This window comes from Talpa europaea (genome assembly GCF_964194135.1).
Source record: "Talpa europaea genome assembly, chromosome: 7".
NCBI classification, from domain to species: Eukaryota; Metazoa; Chordata; class Mammalia; order Eulipotyphla; family Talpidae; genus Talpa; species Talpa europaea.
In genome coordinates this window covers 82561651-82577919 of record NC_140074.1, presented here as the reverse complement: position 1 = coordinate 82577919, position 16269 = coordinate 82561651, and the positions used below count along the sequence as shown (strand labels likewise).

The 16269-nt window shown below is 38.8% G+C and overlaps 1 protein-coding gene across 3 annotated transcripts; it reads right to left on the bottom strand.

The window, feature by feature from the left end:
* Nucleotides 1-1237: 1237 nt before the first annotated feature.
* WSB1 (WD repeat and SOCS box containing 1) lies at nt 1238-14522 on the bottom strand (the record flags this gene model as incomplete). 3 transcript variants are annotated; one of them, XM_084238616.1, is made up of 9 exons in its annotated part: nt 1238-1423; nt 1687-1794; nt 2763-2876; nt 3377-3549; nt 5789-5889; nt 7397-7528; nt 9038-9306; nt 9832-10000; nt 14483-14522. In XM_084238616.1, 9 exons carry the CDS (start codon nt 14520-14522, stop codon nt 1264-1266), a joined length of 1266 nt encoding a protein of 421 aa, XP_084094742.1. In that variant the 3' UTR covers nt 1238-1263. The 3 variants fall into 3 exon arrangements, with proteins under 3 accessions (XP_084094742.1, XP_084094743.1, XP_084094744.1); XM_084238617.1 differs by lacking the exon at nt 2763-2876; XM_084238618.1 differs by lacking the exons at nt 9038-9306; nt 9832-10000.
* Between the last annotated feature and the right edge of the window lie 1747 nt (nt 14523-16269).

Below are 16269 nucleotides of genomic sequence, written 5' to 3'. Positions count from 1 at the left end.
ACACCTCTGGCCTACACCCCAGTTCTTGTATGCATAAACAAAACAAATCTTTAAAAAAAAAAATCTTATTTTTCTTTGCTCAGTAACTTTCCTAAGTTCTAGTTTTTCTATGCTTTCAAAGTAAACATTACAGCAAGTTTTCCCAGTACAAACCCATGCAAAAAAGTTGTTGCGTGCATTAAGTCTAGAGTAGTGTCTTATACTTGTGCTATTTTTTTATTACCCTTCTTGCTTAATTTGTTTGTGATGCTCCATCATGAAGACAGACATAAAACATTAAGTCTTCCAGCACATTTAAGAAACAGTCAAATAGATTCTTTTTAACAAGTCTTTAATTAAAAAACTCAACAAAAATATATAATGAAGCATTTTATATAATATATACATCATTAATATCTGCAGGTAAGATAAATAACAGAAAGCAAAAGCAGTTATACCATATTGCTTCTCTTTGTCAAGTCACCAATATTATCTATCTCCTGCAGAAACATAGGATACATGTAAAAAAAGCAAAACAAAAAAGTCTTAAAAAATATTTGTCCCTTAGTACAAACAAAATATTTAGCAATGATACAGTAGATGGATTTTCCAAACTAAGATTTATAATACTTTATACCATAAAGGTTAAAGTAGTTAAATGTTCCAAATTAAGGTCCATAGCAGTATTCAGGAGGAAAGATATCTTTTTTTCTAGTTACAGCCTGGCTGATTTTAAAGTAAAACTCTACAAGCTTAGAGGCCATTCCTAAGGAAAACAAAATCCTTTCCCTATATAAAAACTGTATCTTATTTGCAGGTCAGTTGTCTGGCACCCACCCCCAACCCCATACACATTTTTTTGAGGCAATTCAGCTTTTTAAGATATTTACCATCTAGCTCAGTGTCCAAGAATAAAAGAAATTCCTTTCACTTTACAGCAAAGATACATACTTGTGGCTCTACTGAAGCAATATATATACATGTCAGAACTAAAAAAATGAAAGGCAAAACGGTCCATTCAACACATAGCAGCTTATATCTAAAATATACATGTATGTATGTTTTCACAGTTAGATCTTAGGAAAAAATTTACACTTGATATGTGCAGAAATATTTCTCCTACAGTCTATAAATAATATTTTAGAAGTTCAACTGATCAAAATGCAGTACAAGAACGTATGAAATTAAATAAATCTAAACCTTGAAGAAGACAGTTGAAGTCAGTAAAGCTTGAGGTTTGTGTGAAGTGTGCTGTCAGTCCTACTACAGGCGAGGCAGAGGCCTCTAAATACGATACAAGAGAAACTCCAAAACTTTGGAAGGAATTGGCAGCTCCTGGACTTCTTGGGTGGGCATGACTCTCCGGATTGACATACGACACAAATGTTGAAGACTAGGGACCTGCCTTGGAGTAGCCCAAAAATACACACTTCCATCATGTGTCCTAAACAACAACGACCAAAAAAAAAAAAAAAAACACACAAGCTGAGTCACCCAAGTACATGTATTTCAGCATCCTATAAATTAAAACTATCACCCACAGCGATATATTATTTGTAACCAACTGCACATTAAAGCATAATTAAGAACTCTAACCAACACCCTACTCTATGACAAGGTAATAGAGGATTTACTGCCAATAAAATACTAGCTACTTTGACTAAAAGCCACCTCAAACTGCCTCTCAAAAGAGAAAATTCTACTTACCCAGCAGCTAAAACACTGCCATCAGTAGAAAAGGCACAACAAAGACCATTGCTCAAAGGTGCAACTTGTACTGGATAATCCTCATCAATTCTCCAGAACCTCACCATTCTGGAAAACAAATCATCCAGTGAGTATCTAATAGGACAATTAAGGTATAAGCAACTTTTAAAATTCAGACACACACACACACACCCCCACCGCAAAAGTGTTGCTTTATGAAATACTTTAGGATCTACATCAATTGGTAATTTGTATCCCCCTATACTTAGAGACTATCACACAGTGCTGCCTTCCCTTCCCAGTGTTCAGATCTATAATGCTCACCATTGGACATTCTCTCCTTCCTTTCTTACGCTTAAAACACAACCAACAATATGGTCTCTTTTTACTCTCTTTCTAAGACATTTGTAAAGCCTTTATAAACAGAATGTGTGTAGGAAGAAAGTAGGTAACAGCCATTCAGAATTTATTTGAGCAACCAGGAAAACAAAGACTGCTGGCAAATAAAATAGAACTCTGTGTATGATTGCTGACATTCTGGAAAAAGATAAGTTGCTTTCTGATTGATGTGACCAAATTGCTTAACGTAATACCCATGCATATGGTATGATAAAAGCATGAGAAAATGGAATGACTACAACCAGCTTCTGCTTCTTGTTAATAAAAAACACAATCTTACCCATATGACATTTCATCTTGTAGCTTCAATTAATTTGTTTTTAATCATCTGGCTTTGAAAATGTCTTTCTGCATCAACCTTTATAAGATATTACTGAGGAAAAAACCCATGAACTGGGCTAAATGTTCATGAAAAATCCACCCAGTTTGCCCAGACTAGTAAACAAACAAGGAATAATGAGAAAGGGCATGCATTATCTTTTGTTTTCATGGGTAATGCTCAGGCCAATATTTAGATATACCAACATCTCCCATGGTCTTGTCTCAAGAAAGAGACATTAAAACCCAAACTGTTGGAAGGTTAAAAAAAAAAAAAAAAAAAAAGCTTCAAGAATGGTTTCATTAAGTGAAAGGATGAAAAGACAATAAGTAGGTCAAGCTGTAATTCATACACTTACTTATCATCAGCAAGGCTTGCAATGTGTAGGCCATCATGACTAAAAGATACAGATCGTACCCATCGGTCATTTGCTCCTCCAGCAAATATTGGAGTAGGTGGGGGAAACAGGTGCCTACGGTCAAGTACATTTCAGCGGATATGAGAGTCACTTCAAGAAACAAAACAACTCATGTACAAAGTACATCCAGTCTTTAAATTACATTAAAAGTGGTCTTAATGAACACAACTGAGAAAACTAAGTAGAACTGGTATATCCAAATTAAATGAAAAGAACCTTAAAAGAATTACCAATGTTTTTTTACAATCTGGCTTAAAACATTAAGTTCAACTTTGGTTTTCACATTTTCCCCTCAACATGAAGCTATACATAATTACCACTTCTGAGCCATGTACTAAAATAACAAGAGCTGTACTGAGAGTCAAATTTATTTTTAGAATTTATGTCTAAAGGTTTGTAGTATTTATGGGCATAAACATCAAAGTTTTAAAGATCATAGAATTATAATTTTTGGTTTCAGGTGTTAGTGATTCTAATCATTCATGTAATTTCTTAAAAGCTATATTGAGAGCCAAAGACACACTACAGACTAAACTAATTCATGCTACACTCACCCAAATTCTATCAGAATGTCTCCAGTATGTGGATCCCAGACATATACTCGAGTATCATAAGATGCAGTAGCCAGTAATGCTCCATCAGGAGAAAAGTCACAAGCTACAACATCATGGTGATGTCCTTCAAGTTTCCGTATCATGGTGTACTTATCCATATTCCAAAGGAAAACCTGCAATAAAAAGGCAAATGTTATAGTTTCATTCAGACACACAGAGGACAAAATGGCACATCTTAACTAAAACAGCTAAATTTAATTAAATTATATTAAATTAAACATTTAAATTATGAATAATTAAAAGGAGAATATGCTCAGTGTCACAGATTAAAATCAGTCTTTAAAAGTTAATTAAAGTAGACATGCAAATTCTATTTCAAATGTTTCTGTTAAATGTTAATTTAAAAAATAAGCCTAAACATAAAAAGGCAATGCAATTTAACCACAAAGTTATACTGAAATCCATTTATTCCAAAAACTAATTAACTAAAATATACAGAAATAAATAGGGTTAAGTACTACAAACCCCCTTCTTTTTTTTTTTTCCAGAAACTACCAAGTTTTTTTTAAAAATATACAAACAGAAAACGTAAGGTTAACAAATTGTTACTCCATTGGCATCTCCCTTTGAGATAATCACTTGTTTACAATAGGCTTGGGTCACCAACGTGAGCCTAGGAAGAGAAACAGATACTGCAAGCAAAGAGAATTTTCACAGCCAAATGAAATTTCTTTGGCAAACAATAAGGATGTTAAACCACATTACAAAACGAAAATGCAATTTACGAAAATAATACAATTAACAACATTTCTGTGAATCAAGATTTGCCAATCTTATTTTTCCCAAACTGACCACATTACTCATTTTAAATACAAAGCATTTAAATTACTTAAGGATAAGTTTACATATAGTTTAGATTCTAAAGATTAATAGACTGTGCAGAATAGCTCTAAACAGGATTCTACTGTTTATTATATAACCTGTTATATTAAATTAAATGTTATATTAAGTTTGGAGGTTTATAACAATCCTAGTAAGATAATCTCTCCACGAGGAGTAAAGCAATCATTTTTGCTACTTTTTCTGCACAGATACAATATATTATCCAAAGAAAAATAACACAAATTTTAAATTGGATCAAAGACTTAAGATATCTCTAGAATCTCAATGAATTCCAAAAAACAGCACAGAGAAACCATCTGAAAGCCAATTACATTGCAATAAATTGGTTTCACATGTTAAGACTCCCAATTTCATCAGACTGGAAAGTCAATTTACTTGGAGGAGTCAGTGGGTTTCACTGTGGGGGAAATTATTTTAAAAAAGAAAAAAAGAAAGAAAGAAAAGCAGAAAGTGGACATCGACCAGCACCTGTGTACGTACAGTACACCTTGCAGCCGAATGCAAGGTTACTTCATCCTATGGTAAAGGTCGCCCCCAGCCCGGTAGCCAGAGATGCCACTCTTTCTGCCCAGCTAACACCATTGTGCGCCTGTGTGCGAGTGGTGCCAGCATAACCTCAATCACACCAATATTGCTGCCACCACCTGTGACAGGGAAAGCAAGAAGCATATGGAAAACACACAGCCTAAAATAGCAATGTCAACATCTAGCTTTTTTCTTCTTATGATTTTTAAAGAACTAAACTGAGTATTTTTTTCCTAAACTTGAAACATTTGCAACTATCATTAACATTACTCCTTAGCTAAGTAAAATACATTTTAACCAGCCACCCACCCCCTACAATTCAAAGTGTGATCAACACATGTACTTGGAATTCAACAGTTTTCCTATCTACCTGCAACTAGTAAGATCTCTTTAACCATGCTAACTCAGAGCTGGTAAATAACTAAGAGTTCATCAGTAACTGTAACCCTCTTAAGAGTCATTTATACTTAATCTGTCTGCAAGCACACTATGAAAGACAGACCACATTAAATTTCACCTATAATTCACTCTAGGACATACATGAGTGCTATTTTTAATTCTAATTAGACTTTTAAGTTACTTTTTTTCAGTTAAATGTCCAGGACCAGCTGGGACTGAAAACTTTAAAACAGCAAACTGGACAAAAAAAAAAATAGAACAACAGAGAAGAAAATAATTAGCAAGGGAATGTCTTAACATTGGACTAAATCTCTTCTATAGCATATAAACTTTTCTAGATCTTAGAGCAAATATATGACATACCCCTTATTTATATTATCACTAACTAAAAACAATCCAATCTCTCACTTCACAATCAATAGCTATATTTAATTTCCCTCATGCATTCTCCCCATCATGAAATAAAACATTTAAGATGTTCATGACACCGAGCACAGACTTAATAGGTTACTTAGATTTAAAATGATTACACACACATTATTATAATCCACTTCACAAGGAATGTACAAGAACTTTGACACATACTGCTTTACTGGCTCCCACTGAACACAGCATAGACGAGTCAGGAGAGAATGCACAGCTGTACACCCAGTTCTGATGGCCCCTCAATACTTTCATCATGTTTCCTGAACAAAAAGAAATACTTATGTTAATCCTAGAATCCAAATTAATAGCATTTCAAAATGGCAGAGTCACAGAATCACAAACTTCCATACAGAGTTTCAGCCAATTATTGTTAAGTACAGTTTTACTGCAATATAATCATGCCTGTATGCTGATGCTGAGCTACAATGGCAGAGCTGAGTAACTTTGAAGAGCTGGCATGGTCCACAAGACTGAAATATTTACCAACTGGCCCTTTAAGAAAAAGTCTGTAGACCTTTCATCTGTAGAAGACAGAATTCTTTCAGTAAACCCCTTATTCTAGAAATGAAGGAAATGGAACACAGCAAGGTTGAAATTGGATGAACATCTTCAAAATAACTTCTCATTCTTCTCCCTTTTTGATACCACATATAATACTGCAAAATCCCTGTTTTATATTCAAAGCACACAGGTTTTAGTTTTAAAGTCATTACTGAATGCCTACCAGATGCCCGGCACTCAGATATAGCTGTAAATAAAATAAAGTCTCTACTCTTCTGGAACTCACATTTTACTAAGTCTACATTCTTAAAACATGCACACAATTGAACATATGTTGAGATAAGCAAGCACCACCTGATACACAGAAGAAAAATTTAATTATCAAACTTTTAGTTAAAAGTTGAATCCATTCACTTAACAACTGAGTAATCCGAGAACTGATAAAATGCAGACAGTTCAGTAATAATTATGTATTATTTTTTCAGGCAATGGTTACTACCCATCAGCTGAAACAAGTCTCCAAATTTGAGATTTTTCCAACTATATTAAATTTAAACTATATTATCCCCAACAAGCCTGTCAAATTTCAGCTTGAGCACCAGCAGATATTATTTAAATATAAGCTTTTACTTAAGACGGCACTTCTTTATTAGAGACTACAAAAGGGAAAGAGATGCTTACCTTCGGTTCTCTAAAAACAAAGTAAATCTCTCCAAAAATGTAAACATCACAATTATGTTTTCAGAAAAAGCTAAGTATATTATATTTGGAGGGCAAATCTTTCATGTTTTATGAATTTCTTACTCAAGCGCTCCAATTTATAATTTATGCTTAACATTTACATGTTATAAATTCTTGCACATGAATAGTGTTTTAATCTAAATCTTGCTATATTAAATACTGAAATCTTGCTATATTGAAAACCTGAATTTTCACTGAGCAGATGAAGCTAACAGTCTTCCCTAAGAAAAAGGGAATAAACATAAGCCAGTTCATATAAATTCCTAAAGCTGGTTTTGTCCTCAGTGAGTTAATATAGATCCGTATGATTGCTTTCTGAATAATATCCAATTGTTTACTTAGAATAACTATTGGCTACTATTCTGGGTAGTATCTATGGTTTTGTTTGATCTACACAGGAAATGAACCAGAGGATAAAGCAGAGAAAAGATAACTTTGACCACATGCCACTTTTAAAGTCAAATGCCCCAAATGACACCCCAATTCCTCTTGGTGATAAGATTTTTCAGTTGATAAAAGACCTACCATCATCTTTCAGGTCCCACACTCTCAGAGTTTTGTCTCTTGAAGCAGACACTAGGATCAAGCTCCCATCTGGAGCAAAAGTTAAATCTCTGACCACTTCAGTATGATCTACCAGGTTAAGGAGGAGTTTTCCTAAAAGCAATGGAAGGGCAATAAACAACAATGGTGATTTTTAACAATTTAAAAATTTTTAAATTCACCATTAAAAAAAATAGCAGGAATAGTTGCATACCTCCTTAGTTTACCAAGTGTAAAATCACTTTATTTATTATTAGGGCTTTTATTATCACCTTTAAAGACTATCTACATTGTTCAAAATCTTTCCAGGGTAGCAAAGCCTAAATTGATTAGGAAAATCAAAGGGTCCTGAAAAATAAACTTCTGGATCATTACTATTATATCAAGAAAAACCCCTACACTGTTGTTATTTTTTAAAGTTTGGATAGTATGATTTTTGAAATATAAAACCAAACTTTTCCCTTTTTTCCCCTTGGCCTTGGATTGATTACTAATGAACTATCAGCATCCCCCAAACATATACATTATTCCATAACAATATGAAATTTCAAACAATCTCAGTGAAAAAATGTGCTTTATTCAAATATTTTAAGAGTTTTGTTTTCTGGGCCTCCCTGGTGGCACAAGGGGTTAAGAGGCAACCTATGAAGTGATCTCCAGCCAGGGAGCCACTCACATGGCGCAGCAGACCTGACTCGCCTGCTGCTGCCCTCAGCAGTATATTTCAGTCATTCTGCCTGTTCTGTTCCCCATTCTGTCTCTGGTCAATCCTATCACCCCCCGCACCTCTGGCCTGTACCCCAGTTCTTGTATGCATAATAAATCTTTAAAAAAAAGTTTTGTTTTCTATAAAAATCTATGTGCTTAACAAATTTTTTTTTCAAGAATCCGATTTTGCAGACTTCTTATCCCCTCTATCTCTTTTATGTATTTTTTACATCATTTTTCATTTTTGCACAATGTATGCATTTTCATCTTGGTTATATTCCCCATACAATTCCCACCCCCCCCAAAAAAAATTATTTATTTATTTATACATACAAGATCTGGGGAACAGGCCAGATTCATGGGAGGGTGAGAGGATTCACCAGAGACAGAGTGGGGAAGAGAACAGGCAGACTGACAAAATACACTGCTGAGGGGAGCAGCAGGCGCAACAGGAGAGATCTGCCGTGCCATTTGGGACCCTAGCCAGGGGCGAGGATCGAACCAGCACTGCAGAGCTGCGGACAGCTTCACAGTGCATCGCTCAACTGCCTGTGCCACCGGGGGAGGCACCCCTCATTTTGATCCTAATCCTTCCCCACCCCACATCCCCTCCATGTCTTGCAGCATTCTAATGTATAATTTTAATGTTCTTTAAAAATAATTACACTTCTTAGACATGCCCTTTTTGCTGTAATGTTCTCTGGAGAGTGATCAAAACTAGTGATCTATCGAGTAGAACTCTATCTTCCTCAATTAAAACCAACACAAACTGCTGCCCAGGTGAACTGTAAAGATACATTCATAGCGCCAATTCTTGCCTTTCAGTAAGTTAAAATCCTCAAATAAATTCTAATGCCTACAAGTAATGCACTCATCAAAAAATAATGTTTTGCTTTTACAACAATGACTCTGTACCTGTATATACATCCCATATTTTGATACGCCCATTGTTTAACCCTGTGGCAAGGAGCAGCTGATCTTGTCCAAATCTGAATCGATGCCATTCTATATTTACACAACGACTCTGTTTTTCTGGAACTGAAGATCCAAAAGCAAGACTCCAAACTATATCTCCACAGTCTATGATATGTTCACGAGGCTTATTTTTCTGACCACCATCACTATTTTGTCTTGACAACCTCAAACTGCTTGAATTGGTGATATTCTTGGTGCCATGCAAGAGACTGGGAAGAAAAAAGGTCAGATTAAAATACAGTTTTTATTTATTTTAAACCCCATACTAAATAATAATAAATGTTTGTTAAAATACCTTCAATATTATTGTGGTGATACTGAATAAAATAGAACCCTATAGATGGGAAAGGGAAAAGTTGCTATCAGTATAGGAGAACATGCCTAAATAATTTCAGATGAGAAGGAATTCTCAGTGGCTGGGAAAAAGTTCAACAATAAAGTAATTTAAAATCTGTTTCTATAATTTACTAACCAAGGTATAATTAACCTACCCTTGAATACAGAGAAAAACTTAAGACACAAAAATATCTGAGAAAGTCTTCTGTGTTGTATAAGGCTAGACAATCCCATAAACTTTCCAACAAATGTCTATATCTCCATATATTCACTGTACGAATAAAATGCATTTATAACTGTAGATAAAGGAAAAATTAAGTACTAAATGTTTTTATTACTCCACAGAAAATAGTACACTCCACAAACAGATACAAAATACATTTAAAACAAATTCTTACAAATTCTTAAGGCACTGGGACCACGGAACAAGTTTTACTGTTCGATGTCCTTGTGACCAAGCAAAGTATGAACCATCTGGAGCAAAGGCAACAGTCCAATTTTCACGGCCACATTTCTTGTCAAAAGGAGCTGCTGGAGCTAAAAGTTCACCTATAGTGCGTGATCTCACTAAAAGGAAGAAAAAAAACATATATTATAACCAACAATGGATTTGAGACTGCCCCCATATTACTTTGGAACTCATTCAACTCCATTGAGTTTTCCGGGTTTTTTCCTATGCAAAAAAGGTATAGTGAGTTCTGCTTTCTACCCTTTGAGGAGAAATATAAGGTGTAAAGATCCCTTCATATTTATCTTCAAGTTTTGGTAATGCAATTTTCCTAAAATTTCCCAATGCAAGTATTTTTAAAGAAAGTTAAAAAAAAAAAAAAACGTGATCAATTAACAATAATGCAATGATCAATCAGGGCTCACAATTAATGAAAGTCCTGCCTTTTGTATTGCCTTATACTTTTCATCAAATCACTATCATTTAGAATGCAGGATACTCAAGTTACTTTGCAAAAGAGTATCATATAAATTAAGTTTTGTAGCTTTCAACAATCATTAATATGTCAAATTCATTCGACTGAAAAAACATAAACCTCTATAAAATACAATTGAGGCTACTGGGGGCAGGGATGGAGGAGAAGGATGCAAAGGGAGAAGGGGGCACACAAAGGACTATGGTGAAGGAGTAGGGGTTGTTTGGTGGTGGGTGTGGCATGGTAACATAAATCTGAAGAAGTGTGAACCTGTACCTCTAAATCATATAGAATTATAAGCCAACATTACCTTAATAAAGAAATGCAATAGTGTATCATAAGGCAAAGGAAAGCACTATAAAATGGCACAATCAAATATGAATATCCTTATTTTTTTTAGGCCCAGGCCACAAAAATCACAAATCACTCAGAACTATAAGGAACTTAAAAGTTATTTAGTCCAATCTCCTGTTCAGTGCTTTAAAATACATCACATTAATGACTCTCCAATACTGACTCTCAAGCAGTGTTCTCATGAGCCACACTGATCCCAAAAACTGAAATAATTTGTTTTTCCCCCCAAAGATTTATTTATGCATACAAGAACTGGGGTGTAGGCCAGAGGTGGGGGGGGAGTAAGAGGATTCACCAGAGACAGAGTGGGGAGCAGCGTGGAGAGGGGAGGTCTCCTGTGCCATGTGGTGTAGCTCCCTGGCCGGGGATCAAACTCATGCTGCAGTGGCTGGCGACAGCTTGATAGTGCTGTCTTGAACCCAGGTGCCACCAGGGAGGCCCAATTTCTTTTATTTTTAAGGACAATTTCATACATCTTAAATTTGGCCAAATACTTCTTTAATCATTTTAATTTAACCATACTAAGAGTGCACAAAAAAACTTTTCTTCCATATTTAACAAGAAGCATGATCAACAAAAGTTCCTTTGGACACGTGCATACAAACTCAGGTAAAATCACCTCCATTTTGAGCAAGGATCTTTTTTATCATCAGCATTGTCTTGGATTGCTCTTTATTTCAAATTCTGCTATTCTCACTTTTTTGGTTACAAGTTGTCACTTTAGTTTCCTGTTTTATATTATGTTGTTGGATTGTCTTGTCGATTCTACAGTGTATTTTTATATCGTATGGCTTATACATTCTAAAAACTGAACTTAAATATATCCTGTGTTCTGAAGTTCAAATAAGAGCTATTTATACTTCTACTGCTAGAGCAGTTAAACACATACAAACCCTCAAAATGTACTCATTTAGTGACATTTCCAGTTTCAGTGTGTGCTCCATCAATAGCTAATACAGCATCTGGCATTTAATAGGTGCTTAGTAAATATATGTTGAGTGAACATGAAAGCAAATGTTTAAGCTCCCATTCTTTTTTAAAATTTTTTTAAAGATTTATTTATTTATGCATACAAGAACTGTGGTATAGGCCAGAGGTGTGGGGGGGGGGGCAGCGAGAGGATTCACCAGAGATAGAGCGGGGGAACAGAACAGGCAGACTGACTGAAATACACTGCTGAGGGGAGCAGCAGGGAGGCAGGAGAGGTCCGCTGTGCCATGTGGGCAGCTCCCTGGCCAGGGATCGAACTCGTGATGTAATGGCTGCAGACAGCTTCATAGGTTGTGTCTTAACCCCTGTGCCACCAGGGAAGCCCTAAGCTCCCATTCTTGATTTGAAAGTTTCCTTGCCCATATTCATAAAATATGGCTCCCTAAAGTTTTTTTTTTTTTTCCTATTTTGGGTAGGTGAGATTATCAGAAAATTTCTTTTTACTGACTCAAAATCTTCCTCTATCCCTATACACCCACTCAGTCCTGACTCTAACCTAATAAGTCCAATGCTACTCACATGACATCCACATGTTGAAGACAGCCATGACATCAGCAACTAAATCTTTTCACCAGGTTAAACTCTTTATACCCTTTTTAATCATTCCTTAGATTACATGGTTTGAAGTCCAGTCCCCATCTTTACCTTCATACTTTTCTAGATAAACTCCAGTTAGCCAGCAATGGTCCTCATAAAAGGGGCACCCAGATGTAAACACTGGATTTCTAATGAAGTGCTTAGAAAAAAACTGTTTTAAGTTAAACTTTTATTACATTACCTGCAACAGTTTAATGTTAGTATCGTGAGAGATTATAATTTAGTGACCTTGTATAAAGAAAGGCTGCCTGACAGAGGAATCACACTATAAGATACCACACTACATTATCTGTATAGTAGAAACATCATCTGAGTCACTACTGAACCAAGCAAACCAAATCTAGTTCCTTCTTCACACTCCTCCCAGCAATTTCAATACCAGAAAGGGAAGATCTGTGGTCGTGCCTTGTGAAAGAGAACAGTAGCTCAAGGTTGTAACTCCCACTCAGAAAGACTTCTCTAATCATTCATAAAATCTTGCCTCTCTTCAGTAGGCACTAGAGAAAACCAAACAGCTGGAGTTAATACCCAAGAAAAGGGGAAAGTAACTCTTGATACATACAAAGCTACACTAGGAAATTAGTGTGTAACTTTGTAACCAAATGATACTTAAAGAAACAACAACAAAAAACCCTGGGTTAAAAAAAAGACACAAAACTTAAGAAAAGGCTAGGGTCTTTCAATTTATCTGGCACTAGAGATGTTATGCTATACCCAAGACATAACACTGAAACCTAATTAAAAAAATTTTTTAATTGAAATGAAAAGGCTACTTAGTGGATGATTCTACTTATGAAATAAGATACCTACTCATCCCTTAGAAGAGAGGTCTGTAAAGTTTTCAAAATGGTTCATTAAAGTTAATTAAAAGAGAAAAATGAAAATCAGATCACTTAGATTGAGATGAAGAACTTCTGACTTGTATGTGGACTTCTAAATGTACTTAAAGTGGTTAAAATTGCATATGAAATGTGTGTTCTTGGTAGGTTTAAAAATGATGCGAACTAGGATTAAAGTCCCCTCCTAACCAATCATTCATTATTACCCTAAGAGTCCAGAATCCTAGAACAGCTATCTCCAAGATTTAAAAAAAAAAAAAAAAAATCACCCACATACAGCTTAGCGGGTTTTTTGGCTTCTTCAGTTTCTTTCTCCCTTTCTTTAGAAATACCTCGTCCATACATTTAGCAAAGGCATGCAGCATTTACCCGAAGACCAGGGAAACAAAAAGGCTCACTGGTCAGCTCCAGTTCTGAATTAACACAGTAAGTTAATTCAAATACATGTTTAAATAAAAACTATATAAAGTGTATAGCATGACTTGTTAAGTACAATGTTCACTAAACATGATTAATGCACAGCATCCAACTCCCTCCCCTCCAGTCATTCGTTATTTTATCTTAAGACCGGATTTAAATAAATGTGCTTTCAACGGAACCCCTGAATGAATAGGTCCCGCAACGCACGATCTTAACATGTGGCTACTACCCCCCTCTTCTGCGTGGCAGAGCTAGTCACTCCACCAGGCTTTAGAGAGCCTTTCCAGGACTCGCCCTCCTGTACAAGTAGCTTTTCTTCTGTCACTCCACCCAGTTACACTGCTCCTCCCTGCGCCTATGTATATGAAAGATAATTCTGAGTCTCCTCCCTTGAACCGCGCTTCCTCTCCATGAGAAAAAGAAGGCACCACTTCGGTCCCATTTCTTCAAAAAAAAAAATCGTTGATATACACGAGGACCGCAGTCACTCAGCTCCTAATACAGGGGTTCAGTTGCCCAATGGTAAACCTGACTTACGAGTCACGGAGACTTAAAGAGTCCGCCGCCCACTCGACGCCCCAAGAGAAGCCACCACCACAGCCCCGCCTCGACGTCCTGCGACAAAACTAGGGTCCGGACGGGTAGAGATCAGCCCCCCGCTACTCCCCAGGGCCCTCGCCACGCGGCGCCCAGGTCCCCCTGGCCCTAAGCCCCGCGCGGTGGGCGCTGCCGGCCTCGGCGCGGGTCCCGCTCCCCGTCGGGGGCGCCCACCCGCGGGGCCGCTTCCTTCCGCGGGGCCCAAGGGCTGGGCCCACCACCCCGCGCCCTCAGCGAGGAGTCGTCCCGAGTCGGCACCGGGGCGTCCCTGCCTCTCCTCGCCCCCCGCGAGCGCCCCAACACCCCCCGCCCACCGTCCCATTCCTCACCGATCTCTTTCTCGTTGACCCTCGGGGGAAAGCTGGCCATCTATGGGGCACCGTCTGATTCCGGGGGACACGATGCGGACTCAACGACAGAGAAGGACCGGCGAGCGCCGAGGGGCGTGACGCGGGCTGGGTCCCTCCCGGTCCCGGGGACGAGGGGAGGGGCGGTCGCTGCGGCTTCTGCCGAGGGCCCCGGGAACGCTCCGAAGGCCTCGGACCAAACTACGGAGTCACACACAAACAATAGACCGGGTCCCCTGCCTCGCGCCGACGGAGCGGGACTCTGCCCTCAACGCTGCCGACTGCAAACCAGACACTAGAGACAAAATGGCGGGCGGCGCCGTTGATATCAGGGCGGTGGGGGCGGGGCCTCGTGACGCTTGGGCCGAGGCCCCGCCTCCCGACGCTCGAGACGTGACGGGCTCGGCCAGGCTCCGGGCCCGCCCGCCGGGTGCGCGCGGGCGTTGTCTGCTGACTGATGGGGGGGGGGGGGGGGGCGCCAGGGGGCGGTGAGAGCGCGAAGGCGGAACAGGAGCTGCAGCCCAGCCCTGCCCAGGCCTGAACGCCCACTGGGAACTCCCTGGCTGGGCGTTTAACTCGGTCGGGGGCCCTGGCATGCTATTTATAAATTGAAGTGCCTTTGAAAAGGCAAACAGAGAATTGTATAATACACATTACCCCAAAGCTTAACGATTGCTTGGAATTTAAATGGGTTGAACCGAAAAGAACAAAAAAGACATTGCAGATTTTAACTCCATGTGGCTGCCCTTGTGCTGGGTAACTGGAGGGTGCACTGATGAAAAAAGTAGAGTGAGCATGAACATCGCAATGCACCGCTTGTCTGGCCACGATTGTTCTGACGTGAGCCAGCAGCTTTTAGGAAGGGTCGAGGTGACCGCGGTTGGAACAGGGAGACCTGGACGCGAAGGCTTCCCGCACCGCCAAGGCACCTCGCTGGGCCGCCTTTGTCCTGGCCGGTCCCGGGCCAGCCCGGGGCTGCAACGAGGCTGGTGGTCGACGGTGTCCTGGCCTCTAGCCCAGGTCCACTCCACCTTGTCGGCTCAGAAGAGGCCCTTTTGCACCCAAAGTCTAGACCTCTGGTAACATAGCAGGGCTGATAAGTATGTCAGTGCCTGAGGGAAGGCAAAGCACTTCCCGTTTTTTTCCGATGACATATCTGCATTTTAATGGGCCCCTGTGTGGACTCTAACCTTATACCCAAGGAGGACTTCTAAGACTGGGAATTTCAAATATGCGGCTGATACTGTTGGGAGGGGAGCTGCATAGCCAAGTTCTTTTGAGAGATCTCAAATGACAACGCGAATGGTATGTCTACTTCACTTCTTTCTTTGCGGGAATGATGATTCTTCCAATAGTGAAATGTATGAGAGCAGGTATAAGAAATCATCCCCTCTTCTACCCCCACCTTTTTTTTTTTTTTTTTTTTTTTTTGCGTAAAGGAACCGGGGTGTAGGCCAGAGGTGCAAGGGTGAGAGGATTCACCAGAGAGAGTGGGAAGCAGAACAGGTAGATTGAAGGGGAGCAGGAGGCGAGACAGGAGAGGTCTGCTGTGACATATGTAGGTTAGCTCCCTGGTCCTGATGGAACTCAGGCTTTAGGGGTGATAGCTCTGAGACTTAAGCCCTAGGCCACCAGGGAGGCACCTCTTCTCCTTTTAAAATAAATAAATAAATAAAACACTTGTTTCCTCAGTCAGTTCATTTCTTGAGGATTTACTTTGTGCCATGTCCTGAGGGTAGTTGCTGAATATTTAGACTAAAGCAAAAGAA